General features: G+C 28.4%; 1 protein-coding gene across 1 annotated transcript; it reads right to left on the bottom strand.

The window, feature by feature from the left end:
• Positions 1 to 5,525: 5,525 nt before the first annotated feature.
• LOC127290371 (uncharacterized) lies at positions 5,526 to 6,199 on the bottom strand. The gene is made up of 2 exons (XM_051318876.1): positions 6,175 to 6,199; positions 5,526 to 5,998 (listed from the first exon to the last, which is right to left on the bottom strand). Exons 1-2 carry the CDS (start codon positions 6,197 to 6,199, stop codon positions 5,526 to 5,528), a joined length of 498 nt encoding a protein of 165 aa, XP_051174833.1.
• Between the last annotated feature and the right edge of the window lie 10,824 nt (positions 6,200 to 17,023).

Raw genomic sequence — 17,023 nt, 5'->3', positions numbered from 1 at the left:
CTTCTGGTAATTTATATTTTAGGATGATAGGAAAAAAAAAACCCCGTCCATGCACAGTGGCCGATTTCCCGAAAAACCTGGCCAAAAGTCAAAAAATTTTTTTTAGAAATTTATACTTTTTATTGTTGAATATTATAAAGGAGGGTTCACTGCATAATTTTGCGAAAAAAAATTACACTTTTTTTATCACCAATTTATTATGTGAACAAGTAAAAGTGATCTTTGCCAGAGATTTACTCAGAACGTTTCATAACTATAAATTTTCGTCACAGTTAAAATAGTGAAAGTATACTAATATACAGCAGATTTTTGAATATCTTTTTTTGGGAATTATTAACAAAGGTGTATGAAATATGTTGAATGTATTTATCATCACATTTAAAACGTACAGTTTTTAAAAAATGACATTAAACATCGCTATTCATGGCGACGATTTTTGTATTGTTTTATCAACGTAAATCATGAAAATAGTTGTGAAATCCACCGATATCCGCGCTCTACCTGGTATTATCATAAACTAGAATATATTTTTAATTCATTTTAATTGAAATCAGTTGCCCCAAGCTGCCCCTGCAGTTTTGGTATCACTTTTTATTTCACTAAGCGCGGTTTACCAACAGCGCGTTGCACCGGCCGGCGGTGCAACTGAACGTGAAAGACTGACTTTTTCTTCATTCGCATTCGCTTTAAACTAAAATTTAAGCACTGTCTGTAATTTAAAAAAAATAAGCTCTAACACATTTACGCAATTTTAAAATACCAGCAAATATTTTGGATTTCAGAAACCCAGTAAACGTAAGTATACTAAGTTTGGTTAAAATCGTACCATTTTTTAATTTTTAGGAAAGTTTTTAAAAATCTAAACGGCCATTTTGGATCCGCCATTTTGAATTTGACACAACCAATGTAAAATTTGAATTCAGAAGCCCAAAAAACATGGGTATACCAATTTTGGTTGAAATCGTATCATTTTTCGATTTTCAGCAAAGTTTTTTAAAATCTAAACGGCCATTTTGGATCCGCCATTTTGAATTTGACACAACCAATGTAAAATTTGAATTCAGAAGCCCAAAAAACATGGATATACCAATTTTGATTGAAATCGTATCTTTTTTCGATTTTCAGCAAAGTTTTTTAAAATCTAAACAGCCATTTTGGATCCGCCATTTTGAATTTGACACAACTAATGTAAAATTTGAATTCAGAAGCCCAAAAAACATGGGTATACCAATTTTGGTTGAAATCGTATCATTTTTCGATTTTCAGCAAAGTTTTTTAAAATCTAAACGGCCATTTTGGATCCGCCATTTTGAATTTGACACAACCAATGTAAAATTTGAATTCAGAAGCCCAAAAAACATGGGTATACCAATTTTGGTTGAAATCATATCATTTTTCGATTTTTGGCCAGGTTTTTCGAGAAATCGGCCACTGTGCCATGGTTCAAAGACTACCACGCAATCCGTAGGCACTTGAACCTTTTTACAAGACTTAGATGTGGACACGTATGTACAAGTGAACACTTTGCGAAATTGGGCTGGCAAATTGATGCTACATGTGTATGTGGAACTGGACAAAAGAGTATCCTACATTATCTTAGAGACTGTCCTGTCCTCTCTGCTTTCAGACCATCTCTTTATTCGTATCTAACCGATAAAATGATAAATTTTGATCCTGACATGCCAGATCTCACGCCATTAATTTTTGATCCGGATCCTGGATCGGTTCGTTGTGTCGGGAAATTCTTTGACGGTGGTGGCATCGTCCTGTAATAATTTCAGTAATGGTCGACATGAACAAATAACATTAAAAGGAAAAAGAAGGGAAGAGGATGATTGGGGGTTGATTGGGGGATTGTTGAACTTCGGGTAAAATGGGTAGGAGAGTGATGGAGTAATGAATTCTGTTTTTTTATTTTTTTTTCTATTTTTATTTGAACTTTTATTTGTTTATTTTTTTTTCTCTTTTCTCCTCTTCTTTTTATGAGCGACTGTATGGAAATTCTACTACAGTCTTTAAGTGTTATTTATACAGTTAACTTATAATGAAAAGGGATTTCGGTTCAAACAGCTTTATGCTGAATGAGAATGCGCATCCTTTTCAATGGAATTATTTATTTGCATGCCAATTGAGTGAAGATATGATTAATAACTAATTTAAATGTATCATTTACACATTTATATTTATTTTGTACATATAAACAAAGAAAGAAAGAAAAACCTTATAATTATATGGATTTTGTTGGATTTTAGTTAACTTTGAATAACAATTATAAATCATATTTGCGCTTACTCCGGCTCTCAATGTATGAGAACCGTGTTCTGCATATATGAATATTTGAGGGGCTGATAGTAAAAATGGTTTAAAATAACATTGGGAGCAAAAGTGGGATAAGTGACTTGGGAGCAAAAACGGGTTAAAATGATTCGTGTAATTTATTGATAAATTCATTATATTATCGATTAAAAAATATTAATTATAATAAAATATGCATTTTTTCCTATTGTTAATATTTTTTAATCGATAATATAATGAATTTATCAATAAATTAAACGAATCATTTTAACCCGTTTTTGCTCCCAAGTCACTTTTCCCACTTTTGCTCCCAATGTTATTTTAAACCATTTTTACTATCAGCCCCTCATTTCTATTTAAATTTCCCGCGCAATCTCGTTCCATCGTCTGTCACGACAGTTATGTGCATTTGACTTTAATGTGTCAAGGCTGGACCATGCTACTACATGATTGGTCTTATTTAGATCTACTGGAATATTTATCTGGATCACTACATTACATATATACATGAAATAACACACAGAATTACACTGATGTATCAACCTTACGTGAAATGTATTGGCTATTTGTCCGACTTGGACAAGAGGCCATTTAACCAAAAGAAAGAAAGAAAATGTGTAAGTGAATATAAGTTTTAAAAAAATAGATCGATTTATTAAAACAACTTTTTTCATTTCTACAAATATAAAAAAAAATTTTATTAGAAACAAAAATTTTTTTTTCTGTCAAAATTAATCTTTCTCCTTTCATTGAGAAAAGAAATTTTTTTATTCAGAAAAAATTTCTTTTTAAAAATTAATATTTCTTATTTTATTGAGGAAAAGAGTTTCTTTTGTGTCACAATTACTTTTTCTCATTTCATTGAAAAAATAAAATTTGTTATTAAGAAAAAAATTTGTTTGTGTAAAAATTAATCTTTTCATTTTATTGGGGAAAAAAATTATTATTAAGAAAAAAATTTTTTTAGGGAAAAATAGATTTTTTTGTGTCACAATTAATTTTTCTTATGTCATTGAGAAAAAAAAATTTTTATTGAGAAAAATTTTTTTTATATTTGTAGAAATGAAAAAAGTTGTTTTAATAAATCGATCTATTTTTTTAAAACTTATATTCACTTACACATTTGACACTCAAGTGTTTGATTTTAGAAATTCATTCACAAAGTAATCATCAACGCCATCTAGTGTTTAATGCGCGTATCACAGCTGCCGCTGATGGTAATATACATATATGGTAACTTAACAACTGTATGCATTGTACACTTAAAACACTTATTATTGAGTAAGTATATCTTAATTTATTGTTATTATTGTATAAATAAGACCTGTAAATGTCTATTAACCATTCTTAATAGTTATTTACAACATATTTCGTCGATTAACGACAATTTTTCACAAGTAACCGAAACGTAACCGAATCGTAACCCAATACGGTTACATCTCGGTTTACCCAATCCGCCAGGGCTTGAGTAGATACGCGCATGAAAACGCAGATACTTCTAAGGCAATTACAAGATAAAACTGAATGAAACCTGGGTTCGAAAGTTAATATTTTAAAGATTCAAATGTGATTTTTTCTGTTGTCCCTACCTTTGTATGAAAACCAAAGACATTTCTCACCAAAAGTATCAAAAATAAAATTTAGTCGGTGAGTCGTAAAATCTTTAGCACATGCAGTCACATGGGAGCAGACAAAATTCAGGCGGAAACGGAAGGTAGAACGTGGCTAAAGGTCACGGACGCAGTCTTCGTTGACCAATCAGAAATGGTCACATGATCATGATTACTAAAGGCGCGCTTTTTTAAAATTTAGTAAATCTATTTTATTTTAGTTTTATTTCAATTCGAAATATAAAACCAAATATAAATACTTTTTACATCCAAACACAAATAACTGAATTTCTGACTTAGTATATAATTTTTATTCACATAATAAAAAATTTGAAATAATAAATTTCATAACGATAACATTATCTTTTTAAATTGAAAGTATTTCTTTAATAATTATTTTGTCAAAATTATGTATCATTATAAAGTAATATTCCTAATATTTTTTTGTTTTTTCACACTTAAATTTTAATTCGATAATTTAATTAAATTTAAATAAATAAAATATAATTTTATTTTAAATAAATTGTTATTATATTTAAATTCAATAAAATAGGAATATAATAATGCAAAATCAATTTATTTTCAATCGTGGAACAATAACAATTTTTAATTTTTTTAATATAATATAGGTATATTATCAAACAATATATTTGTTTGATTCAAGCATTTTGCAAAATCAATTTATTGTCAATCATATAAATATACCAATAGTATATAATTTTAAAGAATTAAATTATCAATCATGTAATAACGGAATAACATAAGTTCTTGATGGCAGTTTTTTTCTCAATTTAAGCGCAAACATTCTAATTTACAGCTGACAGAACTCAATTTAAATGTTCTTCTCTCTTTCAAAGGTTCGTTTTGCAACTCCCACATGTTCAAAAAACTCAAATCTAATAGAAAAGTGAAAATACTATTTTTTTCTCCCACACATTGCCTATTATCATCACATTATCATCTGTTAAAATGATTTCACTCACTTTTACTACAGTTTTGTCTTTAAGAAGAATGACATTGTTGGGTGAAGAATTCGTAATTACAAATTGTTTATATCTTAATTTTAAGATACTATTCTCGGTTTCATTTAAAATTTCCATAATTTCTGGTACAGCAGGTTTCGAATTTTTTACAAAAGAATGCTCATGTAGATGGCGACACAGTTGAGCTAGAGGTTTATTAGCAGTCCGCAAACACTTCTTCATTTTTCCCAGTAAACTTTCGAAAGGAAAGGCAGTTATTCTGCTTATGCTGCAGTTCATGTGTAAAACATCATCGTCGACATGGATTAAATGATGTGGATTGAGGACTTTTGCGGTTTCTCCATAAAATTTGAGAAATTCGAAAAATAATTTTAAATACTGTTTTGCTTTTATTCTTAGTTTTGTGCATAATTTGCCCGAACACAGTATTCTTGAAGCGACGTGTAAAAGCAAAAAATGCTTATAGCATTTCGTGGATAAAAGTTCTTTCATTACAAGAGGACCAGCATGCAATAGAAACAGACGGTATTCGGTGGCTTTCCATTTGGCAACATATTTCATTGACCTTGGTTGACGTTAAAACTCACAGGGAAATTGGTTTTTCAGTAACGCCATTCGCCTTGATGCTTCACTTCGATCACCAACAAGCAATTAATCTATTTGCTCCTTGTTCAAACCAGTAATCTAGAAGCTTCTTCATTATTCCCTGATAAAGTAAATGCATGCTATCGAGTACGAAAATGGAAATTATGTTTATTAACGGTAATATTCGTAACAATGGGGAAATGCCATTATGATGTCTCAGCTGTGTTTGGTTTCTAAAAGAAGCGTCAGTTCTCTCAGCAGCATCAACTGACGGATACACGGTTCTTCTTTCTAAAATTTCGCCTTCGACTTTGCATCTTTCGCACGCAAATTTTGCTTTGTGTCCAACCGTACATTTTAAAAATGATAGAGCTGGAGTATCACATATAAAACACTTTAGAGAAACTACAAAATGCTCTCCATCAGTGTCGATCCCAGTTTCAATCACTTCATTCAATTCTTCGATTAATCTTTCCATGTATAGATCTTCATCTTCTGGCTTAGACTCTCCAAAATAAATGGCAACTGCAAATGGTTCATACACATTTGGATTAGAATGGACTTTACAAAGTATTGTCCAGAACGTATGGTTTCCTGATTCCACCAAAGGTACGCCATCACAATTAAATTGCAGCTCAATTTGATTATTTTGGTAACACAATTAACCAATCCTTTTTTCAAGCACAAATAGACAAATTCACCCATCGATCCAGTCTTATCCTTCATTGATATTATGTTGTATTCAGCTCTATTTGTTGGTCCACGTGTATCAAATAAATCTTATTTTTCATAGCCCACTTTCGAAGTTCTTGAATTTCGGGGTGTTCGTCCTGATTAAAATAAACAGCTACATCTTCATCTTCGATTGACTCAAAATCGGATATCTCCTAAGATGACTTCGATGAATCGTCAGCCTCAGAACTAGAATCACTGGTTGGGCAGGGAGTCAACTCAACCTTTTTCAATCCTACAATTACCCGATTCTACACAACCAACTGTACAAAAAAAACCGTTCATAACGTTCTACCCTTCAATGACTGACCCTACAAAAACGGATTGTTAAATTAATAAAGATACCAAACCGTAACACGAAATACCGATTCTTCAATGACCGATTCTACACATTATGTTAATGAGTAAATATAAAAATTTTAAATACCGATTCTTCAATGACCGATTCTACAATTTTTATCAATGTAGAAGAATAAACAATTTTAAATACCGATTCTTCAATGACCGACTCTACAAATTTTGTTAATCAATAAAAAGAAAAATTTAAATCCCAATTCTTCAATGACCGATTATACAAATTTTCTTTAACAAGAAAAAAAAATCCCAATTCTTCAATGACCGATTCTACAATTTTTATCAATGTAGAAGAATAAACAATTTTAAATACCGATTCTTCAATGACCGACTCTAAAAATTTTGTTAATCTTTAAAAGGAATAATTAAAATCCCAATTCTTCAATGACCGATTCTACAATTTTTATCAATGTAGAAGAATAAACAATTTTAAATACCGATTCTTCAATGACCAACTCTACAAATTTTGTTAATCTTTAAAAGGAACAATTAAAATCCCAATTCTTCAATGACCGATTCTACAAATTCACTTTAAGAATAAAAATAAAAGTCCCAATTCTTCAATGACCGATTCTACAACTTTTATCAATGTAGAGGAATAAAAAATTTTAAATACCGATTATTCAATGACCGTCTCTACAAGTTTTGTTAATCTGTAAAAGGAATAATTAAAATCCAAATTCTTCAATGACCGATTCTACAATTTTTATCAATGTAGAAGAATAAACAATTTTAAATACCGATTATTCAATGACCGACTCTACAAGTTTTGAAAATCTTTAAAAGGAATAATTAAAATTCCAATTCTTTAATGACCGACTCTACAAGTTTTGTTAATCTTTAAAAGGAATAATTAAAATCCCAATTCTTCAATGACCGATTCTACAAATTTTCTTTAACAAGAAAAATAAAATAAATTGGGATTTAAATTTTTCTTTTTATAGATTAACAAAATTTGTAGAGTCGGTAATTGAACAATTGGGCTTTATATTTTTCTTGTTAAAGAAAATTTGTAGAATCGGTCATTGAAGAATTAGGATTTAAATTTTTCTTTTTATAGATTAACAAAATTTGTAGAGTCGGTCATTGAAGAATTGGGATTTTAATTATTCCTTTTACAAATTAACAAAACTTGTAGAGTCGGTCATTGAAGAATCGGTATTTAAAATTGTTTATTCTTCTACATTGATAAAAATTATAGAATCGGTCATTGAAGAATTGGGATTTTAATTATTCCTTTTAAAGATTAACAAAATTTGTAGACTCGGTCATTGAAGAATCGGTATTTAAAATTGTTTATTCTTCTACATTGATAAAAGTTGTAGAATCGGTCATTGAAGAATTGGGACTTTTATTTTTATTTTTAAAGTGAATTTGTAGAATCGTTCATTGTAGAATTGTGATTTTAATTGTTCCTTTTAAAGATTAACAAAATTTGTAGAGTCGGTCATTGAAGAATTGGGATTTTAATTATTTCTTTTAAAGATTAACAAAATTTGTAGACTCGGTCATTGAAGAATCGGTATTTAAAATTGTTTATTCTTCTACATTGATAAAAGTTGTAGAATCGGTCATTGAAGAATTGGGACTTTTATTTTTATTTTTAAAGTGAATTTGTAGAATCGGTCATTGAAGAATTGGGATTTTAAATGTTCCTTTTAAAGATTAACAAAATTTGTAGAATCGGTCATTGAAGAATTGGGATTTAAATTTTTCTTTTTATAGATTAACAAAATTTGTAGAGTCGGTCATTGAAGAATTGGGATTTTAATTATTCCTTTTAAAGATTTTCAAAACTTGTAGAGTCGGTCATTGAATAATCGGTATTTAAAATTGTTTATTCTTCTACATTGATAAAAATTGTAGAATCGGTCATTGAAGAATTTGGATTTTAATTATTCCTTTTACAGATTAACAAAACTTGTAGAGTCGGTCATTGAAGAATCTGTATTTAAAATTGTTTATTCTTCTACATTGATAAAAGTTGTAGAATCGGTCATTGAAGAATTGGGACTTTTATTTTTATTTTTAAAGTGAATTTGTAGAATCGGTCATTGAAGAATTGGGATTTTAAATGTTCCTTTTAAAGATTAACAAAATTTGTAGAATCGGTCATTGAAGAATTGGGATTTAAATTTTTCTTTTTATAGATTAACAAAATTTGTAGAGTCGGTCATTGAAGAATTGGGATTTTAATTATTCCTTTTAAAGATTTTCAAAACTTGTAGAGTCGGTCATTGAATAATCGGTATTTAAAATTGTTTATTCTTCTACATTGATAAAAATTGTAGAATCGGTCATTGAAGAATTTGGATTTTAATTATTTCTTTTACAGATTAACAAAACTTGTAGAGTCGGTCATTGAAGAATCTGTATTTAAAATTGTTTATTCTTCTACATTGATAAAAGTTGTAGAATCGGTCATTGAAGAATTGGGACTTTTATTTTTATTTTTAAAGTGAATTTGTAGAATCGGTCATTGAAGAATTGAAACTTTTATTTTTATTTTTAAAGTGAATTTGTAGAATCGGTCATTGAAGAATTGGAATTTTAATTGTTCCTTTTAAAGATTAACAAAATTTGTAGAGTCGGTCATTGAAGAATTGGGATTTTAATTATTTCTTTTAAAGATTAACAAAATTTGTAGACTCGGTCATTGAAGAATCGGTATTTAAAATTGTTTATTCTTCTACATTGATAAAAGTTGTAGAATCGGTCATTGAAGAATTGGGACTTTTATTTTTATTTTTAAAGTGAATTTGTAGAATCGTTCATTGTAGAATTGTGATTTTAATTGTTCCTTTTAAAGACTAACAAAATTTGTAGAGTCGGTCATTGAAGAATTGGGATTTTAATTATTTCTTTTAAAGATTAACAAAATTTGTAGACTCGGTCATTGAAGAATCGGTATTTAAAATTGTTTATTCTTCTACATTGATAAAAGTTGTAGAATCGGTCATTGAAGAATTGGGACTTTTATTTTTATTTTTAAAGTGAATTTGTAGAATCGGTCATTGAAGAATTAGGATTTTAATTGTTCCTTTTAAAGATTAACAAAATTTGTAGAGTCGGTCATTGAAGAATCGGTATTTAAAATTGTTTATTCTTCTACATTGATAAAAATTGTAGAATCGGTCATTGAAGAATCGGTATTTAAAATTTTTATATTTACTCATTAACATAATGTGTAGAATCTGTCATTGAAGAATCGGTATTTCGTGTTACGGTTTGGTATCTTTATTAATTTAACAATCCGTTTTTGTAGGGTCAGTCATTGAAGGGTAGAACGTTATGAACGGTTTTTTTTGAACAGTTGGTTGTGTAGAATCGGGTAATTGTAGGATTGAAAAAGGTTGAATTGACTCCCTGCCCACTGGTTGTATCCATTTATTGATTGCTACTTATTGTTGTTGATCCCCTTTCAAAAGAATTATCCATTGAATTAGGTTCTTCGAAATCTGTTAATAAAATTTTTTTTCAATTATATAAAGCAAATATGGTACCATTCAAATGCGTAAAAAATGAACAAAAAATCAGGCACTAAGTTTTTTTAAATGACAAACTTTAATTTCATTTATCACATATGCGTGACATTACAGTTGTTTGAAATCAAAAAGTAGGTTTTAAAGCAATCCAGAGCCTACAAATCGCACTGGATTTTGGATTTTTTTTTTAAAATAATCTTTAATAAAATTGTAAGAGATTTGCATAAATTTGCATAAATTTGCATAAATTTGCATAAATAATTATATTAATATAAACAAATAAAAAAATAGTACTTTCTTACATATTACTCTTATTTTCAAAAAAATATGTAAAGTTTTTATTGTTAGGTATTTAAATTTACTCCTCTGGATCTCTGAATTGTAGAATGATGATATAGACCCATTAGTAAATTGTTATAAACAAATTATATAAACAAATTGTTAATTTGGGCAATGATTTCAATTAACTTAAATGAAACTGATTACTCGCGGGTTTTCGGGGTCGCTGATCACGAATTCGATGTCAGTTTTTCAAAATTCAAAACGGCGGATCCAATATGGCGGACAAGATTTTAAAAATCGCTTAAATTCGCTTGAATCTGGTTATTAAAGATATAAAAAAAACCAATGTTAGGAAAAAATTATAAATTGTTATAAAAAAATTAGATTAGATAATTAGATAATTACTTTGATCGATTTTAATAAAAATAGTGACCCAGGGGTTTTTGGCATCGCTGATCACTTATTCGATGTTTGTTTTTCAAAAAATCAAAATCGAATAGCATATCCAATAAGGTAGACAATTTTGTAAAAATTAAATTCGATTGAAAACTGTTATTTAGGTCTTTTTGTTACTGTATATAAATTATACGTCAGTCTTTTTAAAAATTTTAAATGTCTTCTAAGAAAACTTTTTTAAGCGAATCCAATGAATGTTTAAAAATTCGTTTGTGATATTGGATCCGCCATTTTGAATTTTGAAAAACTGACATTGATTTCGTGATCAGCGACCCCAAAAACCTCCGAGAAACCAGATTCAAGCGAATTTAAGCGATTTTAAAAATTTTGTCCGCCATATTGGATCCGCCGTTTTGAATTTTGAAAAACTGACATCGAATTCGTCATCAGCGACCCTGAAAACCCCCGAGTAATCAGTTTCATTTAGGTTAATTGAAATCATTGCCCAAATTAACAATTTGTTTATAACAATTTACTAATGGGTCTATATCATCATTCTACAATTCAGAGATCCAGAGGAGTAAATTTAAAAACCTAACAATAAAAACTTTACATATTTTTTGAAAATAAGAGTAATATGTAAAAAAGTACTCTTTTAGTCTACTTTTTAATGCAAAGTGGCCAAAAAGGAAATTCAAGATGGCCGGTTTAATATGGCCGAAAATGTGCTCAGAATTCATTAAATTCATTCTAATTTCGTATGCCAAAGAAATTCCTTTTGACAGAAATTGTTCTATGAGATCTTAAATTTTAGCTATTTATGTCTACTTTAAAATGCAAAATGGAATATTTAAAAATCCAAGATGGCGGCTCCAAAATGGCGGATGATTTTTCAAAACTGCCTTAATTCACTTGAAATTTATTACTCGGAGGTTTTTTGGGTCGTTGATTACGAATCTGATGCTAGTTTTCAAAAATTCAAAATGGCGGGTCCAATATGGCGGAAAAATTTTGAAAAACACTTATGAATTTTCTTAAAACTCATCATTTAGGGGTTTTTTGGGTCGCTGATTACGAATCTGATGATACTTTTGAAAAATTCAAAATGTCGGATCCAATATGGCGAACAGAAATTAGAAAAAACTCATGAATTCGCTTAAAACGTATTATTTATGATTTGTTTCGTTAAGACTATTTTCAGACCTACTAAAATAACCCTAAAAATTTGAAACAATTTTTACTTAATATATTTTGTGTGACACATAACAAAACGTTCGTTTCCATATTTCGATCGCTATCATACAAAAGGTACCAATAACCGTTAACAAAGGCAATTGCAAATGTAATAAAATATTTAGAATACACCAAAAAATATAATAAGTGCTAAATTTATAGTTTTTATATTTAGCTGAAGTGTTTTATAATCAACATTAAATTTCTTAAATAACTTTCGTTAATAGTTAAAACGTCGTTTTATAAAAATTAACTTTTAAATTAAAGTAGGTCAATTAATTAATTATCCAGGAAATGTATTTAATTTAAATTTATAAATAATTCTTGCACTCTTAATAAATAAACTATTACTTGCATAATTGAGACTTTTAAAATTATTTACACACCTATTGTTTTTATGTTTACTTGTATCGTTTTGTCAATCACTATTTATTTTTAACAATTATTTTAATATTATTATTAAGTGTAAATAATTGTAAAGGGCTCAACTGTCCGGTCTTTTATCTAGTCTTATCTTTAGTGGTTGGACCAAAACTTGTCTTAGCTTAACTGTTCGGTCTTTTATCTAGTCTTGTCTTTAGTGGTTGGACCAAAACTAGTCTTGGCCTAACTGTTCGGTCTATTATCTAGTCTTATCTTTATTGGTTGGACCAAAACTAGTCTTGGCTTTTCTGTCCGGTCTTTTATCTAGTCTTATCTTTAGTAGTTGGACCAAAACTAGTCTTGGCTTAACTGTCTGGTCTATTTTCTAGTCTTATCTTTAGTGGTTGGACCAAAACTTTTCTTGTTTTAACTGTCCTGTTTATAATCTAGTCTTGTTTTTGGTGGTTAGTCAAAAAATAATACTAGCTGTACTGTCCTACCTCTGTTGGTTAGACTGAAACAAGTCATAAATAATAAGTTTTAAGCGAATTCATGAGTTTTTTGTAATTTCTGTTCGCCATATTGGATCCGACATTTTGAATTTTTCAAAAGTATCATCAGATTCGTAATCAGCGACCCAAAAAACCCCTAAATGATGAGTTTTAAGAAAATTCATAAGTTTTTTTAAAAATTTGTCCGCCATATTGGATCCGCCATTTTGAATTTTTAAAAAGTAGCACCAAATTCGCAATCAGCTACCCAAAAAAACCCCGAGTAATAAATTTCAAGTGAATTAAGGCAGTTTTAAAAAATCATCCGCCATTTTGGAGCCGCCATCTTGGATTTTTAAATATTCCATTTTGCATTTTAAAGTAGACATAAATAGCTAAAATTTAAAACCTCATAGAACAATTTCTGTCAAAAGGAATTTCTTTGGTATACGAAATTAGAATGAATTTAATGAATTCTGAGCACATTTTCGGCCATATTAAACCGGCCATCTTGAATTTCCTTTTTGGCCACTTTGCATTAAAAAGTAGACTAAAAGAGCTAAATTTTGGTCCCTATTAGAACTCTCCAGGTTAAAACCAATTTTGGGGGGACAGGGGTCTCCCGTTCAGAAAGAATGCCTTATATAGGCATATAAAAGCAACAAACATTACCTTCATCACTTGAGCTTTGAAAATTCTCCATAAATTTCACAGCAGCACGATGTTTTTTAACTCGCCTACGTATCTTTTTTTTTTCTTTTCGCTTTTTTCTATGTTTTCATCCTTACTATTCATTTTCTTTTTAATAAAATTCTACAAATGTTCGAGTGTCATCAACACTTATCAGCTGGCACTTACAAACCGAATAACTAATCTGCGACTGCGCATATTTTTCACATTCACGATTCTTCATGTTTGTTAAGGAGCGTTTATATCTCGGCTGCCTGCTGTTACACTGTGTTCACATTAAAATGAGGTTTAATTATTATTAATAAAATTTATTCCTAATTTACTTAAAATATGCATTAATAATTACGATTAAAAATGTATTCAAATCAAAATTTGATTTATATGCATATATAAATTTTAGTTGAATAAATTAGTTAGAAAATTAAAGTTAATAAATATTGAACTTTTAACCAATTTTTGTACCTATAATTTATTTATTTTATTTAAAACAATAAAGGTTCTGCAGGTTTAAAATATTTAAAAATATTTTTATATTAAATTCGTTTCTGACTTGTAACAGCAGATTCAAATAAACTTCAATTTGGGAACACTTTGGTTCAGCCCAGTTTGGCTCAGACTGTGTTGACCCAAAGTTTACACAAGCTCACTAAAAAAAAAGATTTTAAACCTTTTTACAGTTGCAGTCTTCTTGTTTATTTGTCCAGAATGTTATTTATATAATTATATAATTAAATAAATTACTTTTTCAATCATTTTTTAAACTTTGGGAAGCCTCGGTCTGGCCCAGATTGGAGCCCAATCTCACTTCGGGCGACTTTGGGGAGATTTCCACACGGGCACTATGATTCTGAACCCGTTACGCACTTTTTAAAACAAACACTTAATTTTAATGATTTAATCAATAACTCACAACCAACACCATTAAATGTTGGAATCACCAAAGAAAAGATAGCAGATGTTAAAAGTTTGTATCGATATTTGATGCCAAAAGACAAAACATTTTTCTAAAATTTATTTAAAAAGACGATAGTTAAAAAAGGCAAATAATACAAAAAAAAGTTTTAAAAACTTCAAAACGTGCGAAAAAAGTACGTGTTACCAAAAAGTAAAATGTTTGTTTTTTATTTCAAACATCCAATTAAAAAAATGTATGATAAAAATAATATATAATTGTTACTTTATACATATAAAATATTTTTATTGGTTGTATTAACAATTATGTTACTAATTACAAATGTTATTACAATGTTAAAATATAATGTTATACTTGTCGTCAAAAAGAAAACCGTTAAAAAGTTAATTTTAAACATCAAATTAAAAAATACAATAAAAGTGATAAACTATAACTTTTCATTGTGACATAAAATATGTTACTAAATAAAAATGTAACTACAACGTTAAAATATTGTTAAATATTAAAAAATTAAAAATTAATATTGTTTAAAAATATGTTATCTGCAAAAAAAATAAACGTATACTTTATAAACAATATTTCTGAAACAATATTATTTTACTTATTAACTAACTTGTACAGTATATTTATTTTAATTTTTTATTAATTGTTTATAATTTTAAACAATTTAATTAATAATATTATGAAAATAACTAATAATATTATTGAAAAGTAATGGGAAGATGATGTTTTCACGCCCTGCGAGTAATAAGACTACTCTACGTGCCGATGTGATATGCGGCTGCACGAGTTTCTTTAAAACTTGAATATTTTTTAAACTATTTAATAAATCGTTTTGTAAATTTACAAAAAACTTTATTACACATTGATAAACAAATGTCTCACTGGAAGTTCTTGAAACTCGGAACTTTCCCGCAGACTTTTTGTCGACAAAGGTAAGAAAACATGATTATCAATATGTCCTTAAATAACAATTAAAAATTATTAAACAAATGATGATTTCGAACATTCTTATTATGTTATCCTTTTCTCTATACTTCAATGTGTTAGGATATCAATTCTAAAGTAATTTTATTAATAATTGTTGAAGATATGACAATTTATGTTTTAAAATTAAATGAAATTTAAGAATTAAAATTTGTCAGTTTTTTGTTATTATTAACTAAAATATTCGCTCTACAAAAAAATTTCAAACGAAAAAAAGACGCGCTTTAATATTTTATACAAGGTAGTACTTTTAAAAAAAAAAATTTTGAAATTTTTTTTTCCTATTTTTATGCCTACAACTGGTATGAAATTTTCCCTTCCGAGCGAAGAGCGAGTTCTTCTTCCGAGCAACTCAATTGTAGTCTCAGACGTTTAAAATTTGTTTCGATTAACCATGAATTGATTGAAGATTTCAGAGAAATGAAAATTAAGTGGATGAAAATTTACATTAAATGAAATGTGTATCGTCAATGTTTGTATACAATTAAAATTTAGATAAATTGAAAGTTAAGTAGATCAAAATTTGGATCCGTTAAGTTTTCTATAAATTAAAAATTAATTTGATCAACTATGAGTAAATTGAAATTTCGATCGTTTAGAATTTAATGAATTAAATATTACGTCCATCGACCTAAGTAGCACGAAATATTGAAATGACAACATCAACATTTAAATACAAAATTTCAAGTTTTGATTTTTTAAAACAATACAATGATTAAATTTGAAATAGACACTACATTTCATTCCTACAAAATTTAAATGATTAAAATTTCAATTGACTCTACTTTTAATGAAACTCAAATTTAGATTTTATATATTTTTATTTATATATTTTTGAAGTAAGAGTGACATTGAGAGTAAAAAGTTTTTAACTGAATGTGAAAGTGAAATTGAAAAATTTTTATGTGTGAGTGAGATTGAAAAATTTGAGTGACATTGAAAAACTCTGAGTGAGAGCGAGAGTGATATTGAAAATTTTTTGAGCGATAGTAAGGATGAGATTAAAAAATTTTGAGTGTGGGTGAGAGTGAGAATGAACAATTTTTGAGTGAGAGTGAGAATGACAAATTTGTTCAGTGTCAGTAAAAAATTTTTTAGTGAGGGTGAGAGTGAAAATGAAAAAATTTTCAGTGTGAGTAAGAAATTTTTTAGTGTGGGTAAGAGTGAGAAAGAGAGTTACGTGAACGCACCCCTAAAACTTCAGGAAAAACTTCTTCATACCATAAGAAACAACTTTGTCGCTTGAAGTTTTTGTTTGAAATAATAAAAGCCCAAAATCCAACATTTTGTATTTTGTATTAAAAAATAATATAAATGAGTAAAGTATTTTTAATTTTGTTGAATCCGATGGTTTCGGCAACTCAAAATTTATTTAAGCACAAAGTAACAAAAAATTTAATTTACAAAAAAGGGAGATATGGTCATATATGTTTCAAAAGTTATTGATTTCATGTTATCACGATTTTTCACTTTTTTTTGCAAAACCTGCTAAAAATTAAAGAAAATATTATTAAGAAAACTTGTGAGTTATGTAATTCTCTACACGTTAATATATATATATTTTTTTCCTTTTGTGACATTTTATTTTTCATATAATTTTTCCGTTATCTCGTTCTGGTGGGGG

Source organism: Leptopilina boulardi, unplaced genomic scaffold (assembly GCF_019393585.1).
Source record: "Leptopilina boulardi isolate dan_hultmark-lab unplaced genomic scaffold, ZJU_Lbou_2.1 LbouV2_63, whole genome shotgun sequence".
Classification (NCBI taxonomy): domain Eukaryota; kingdom Metazoa; phylum Arthropoda; class Insecta; order Hymenoptera; family Figitidae; genus Leptopilina; species Leptopilina boulardi.
The sequence above is the reverse complement of the archived record's forward strand: the minus strand, read 5'-3'. Positions and strand labels throughout refer to the sequence as shown.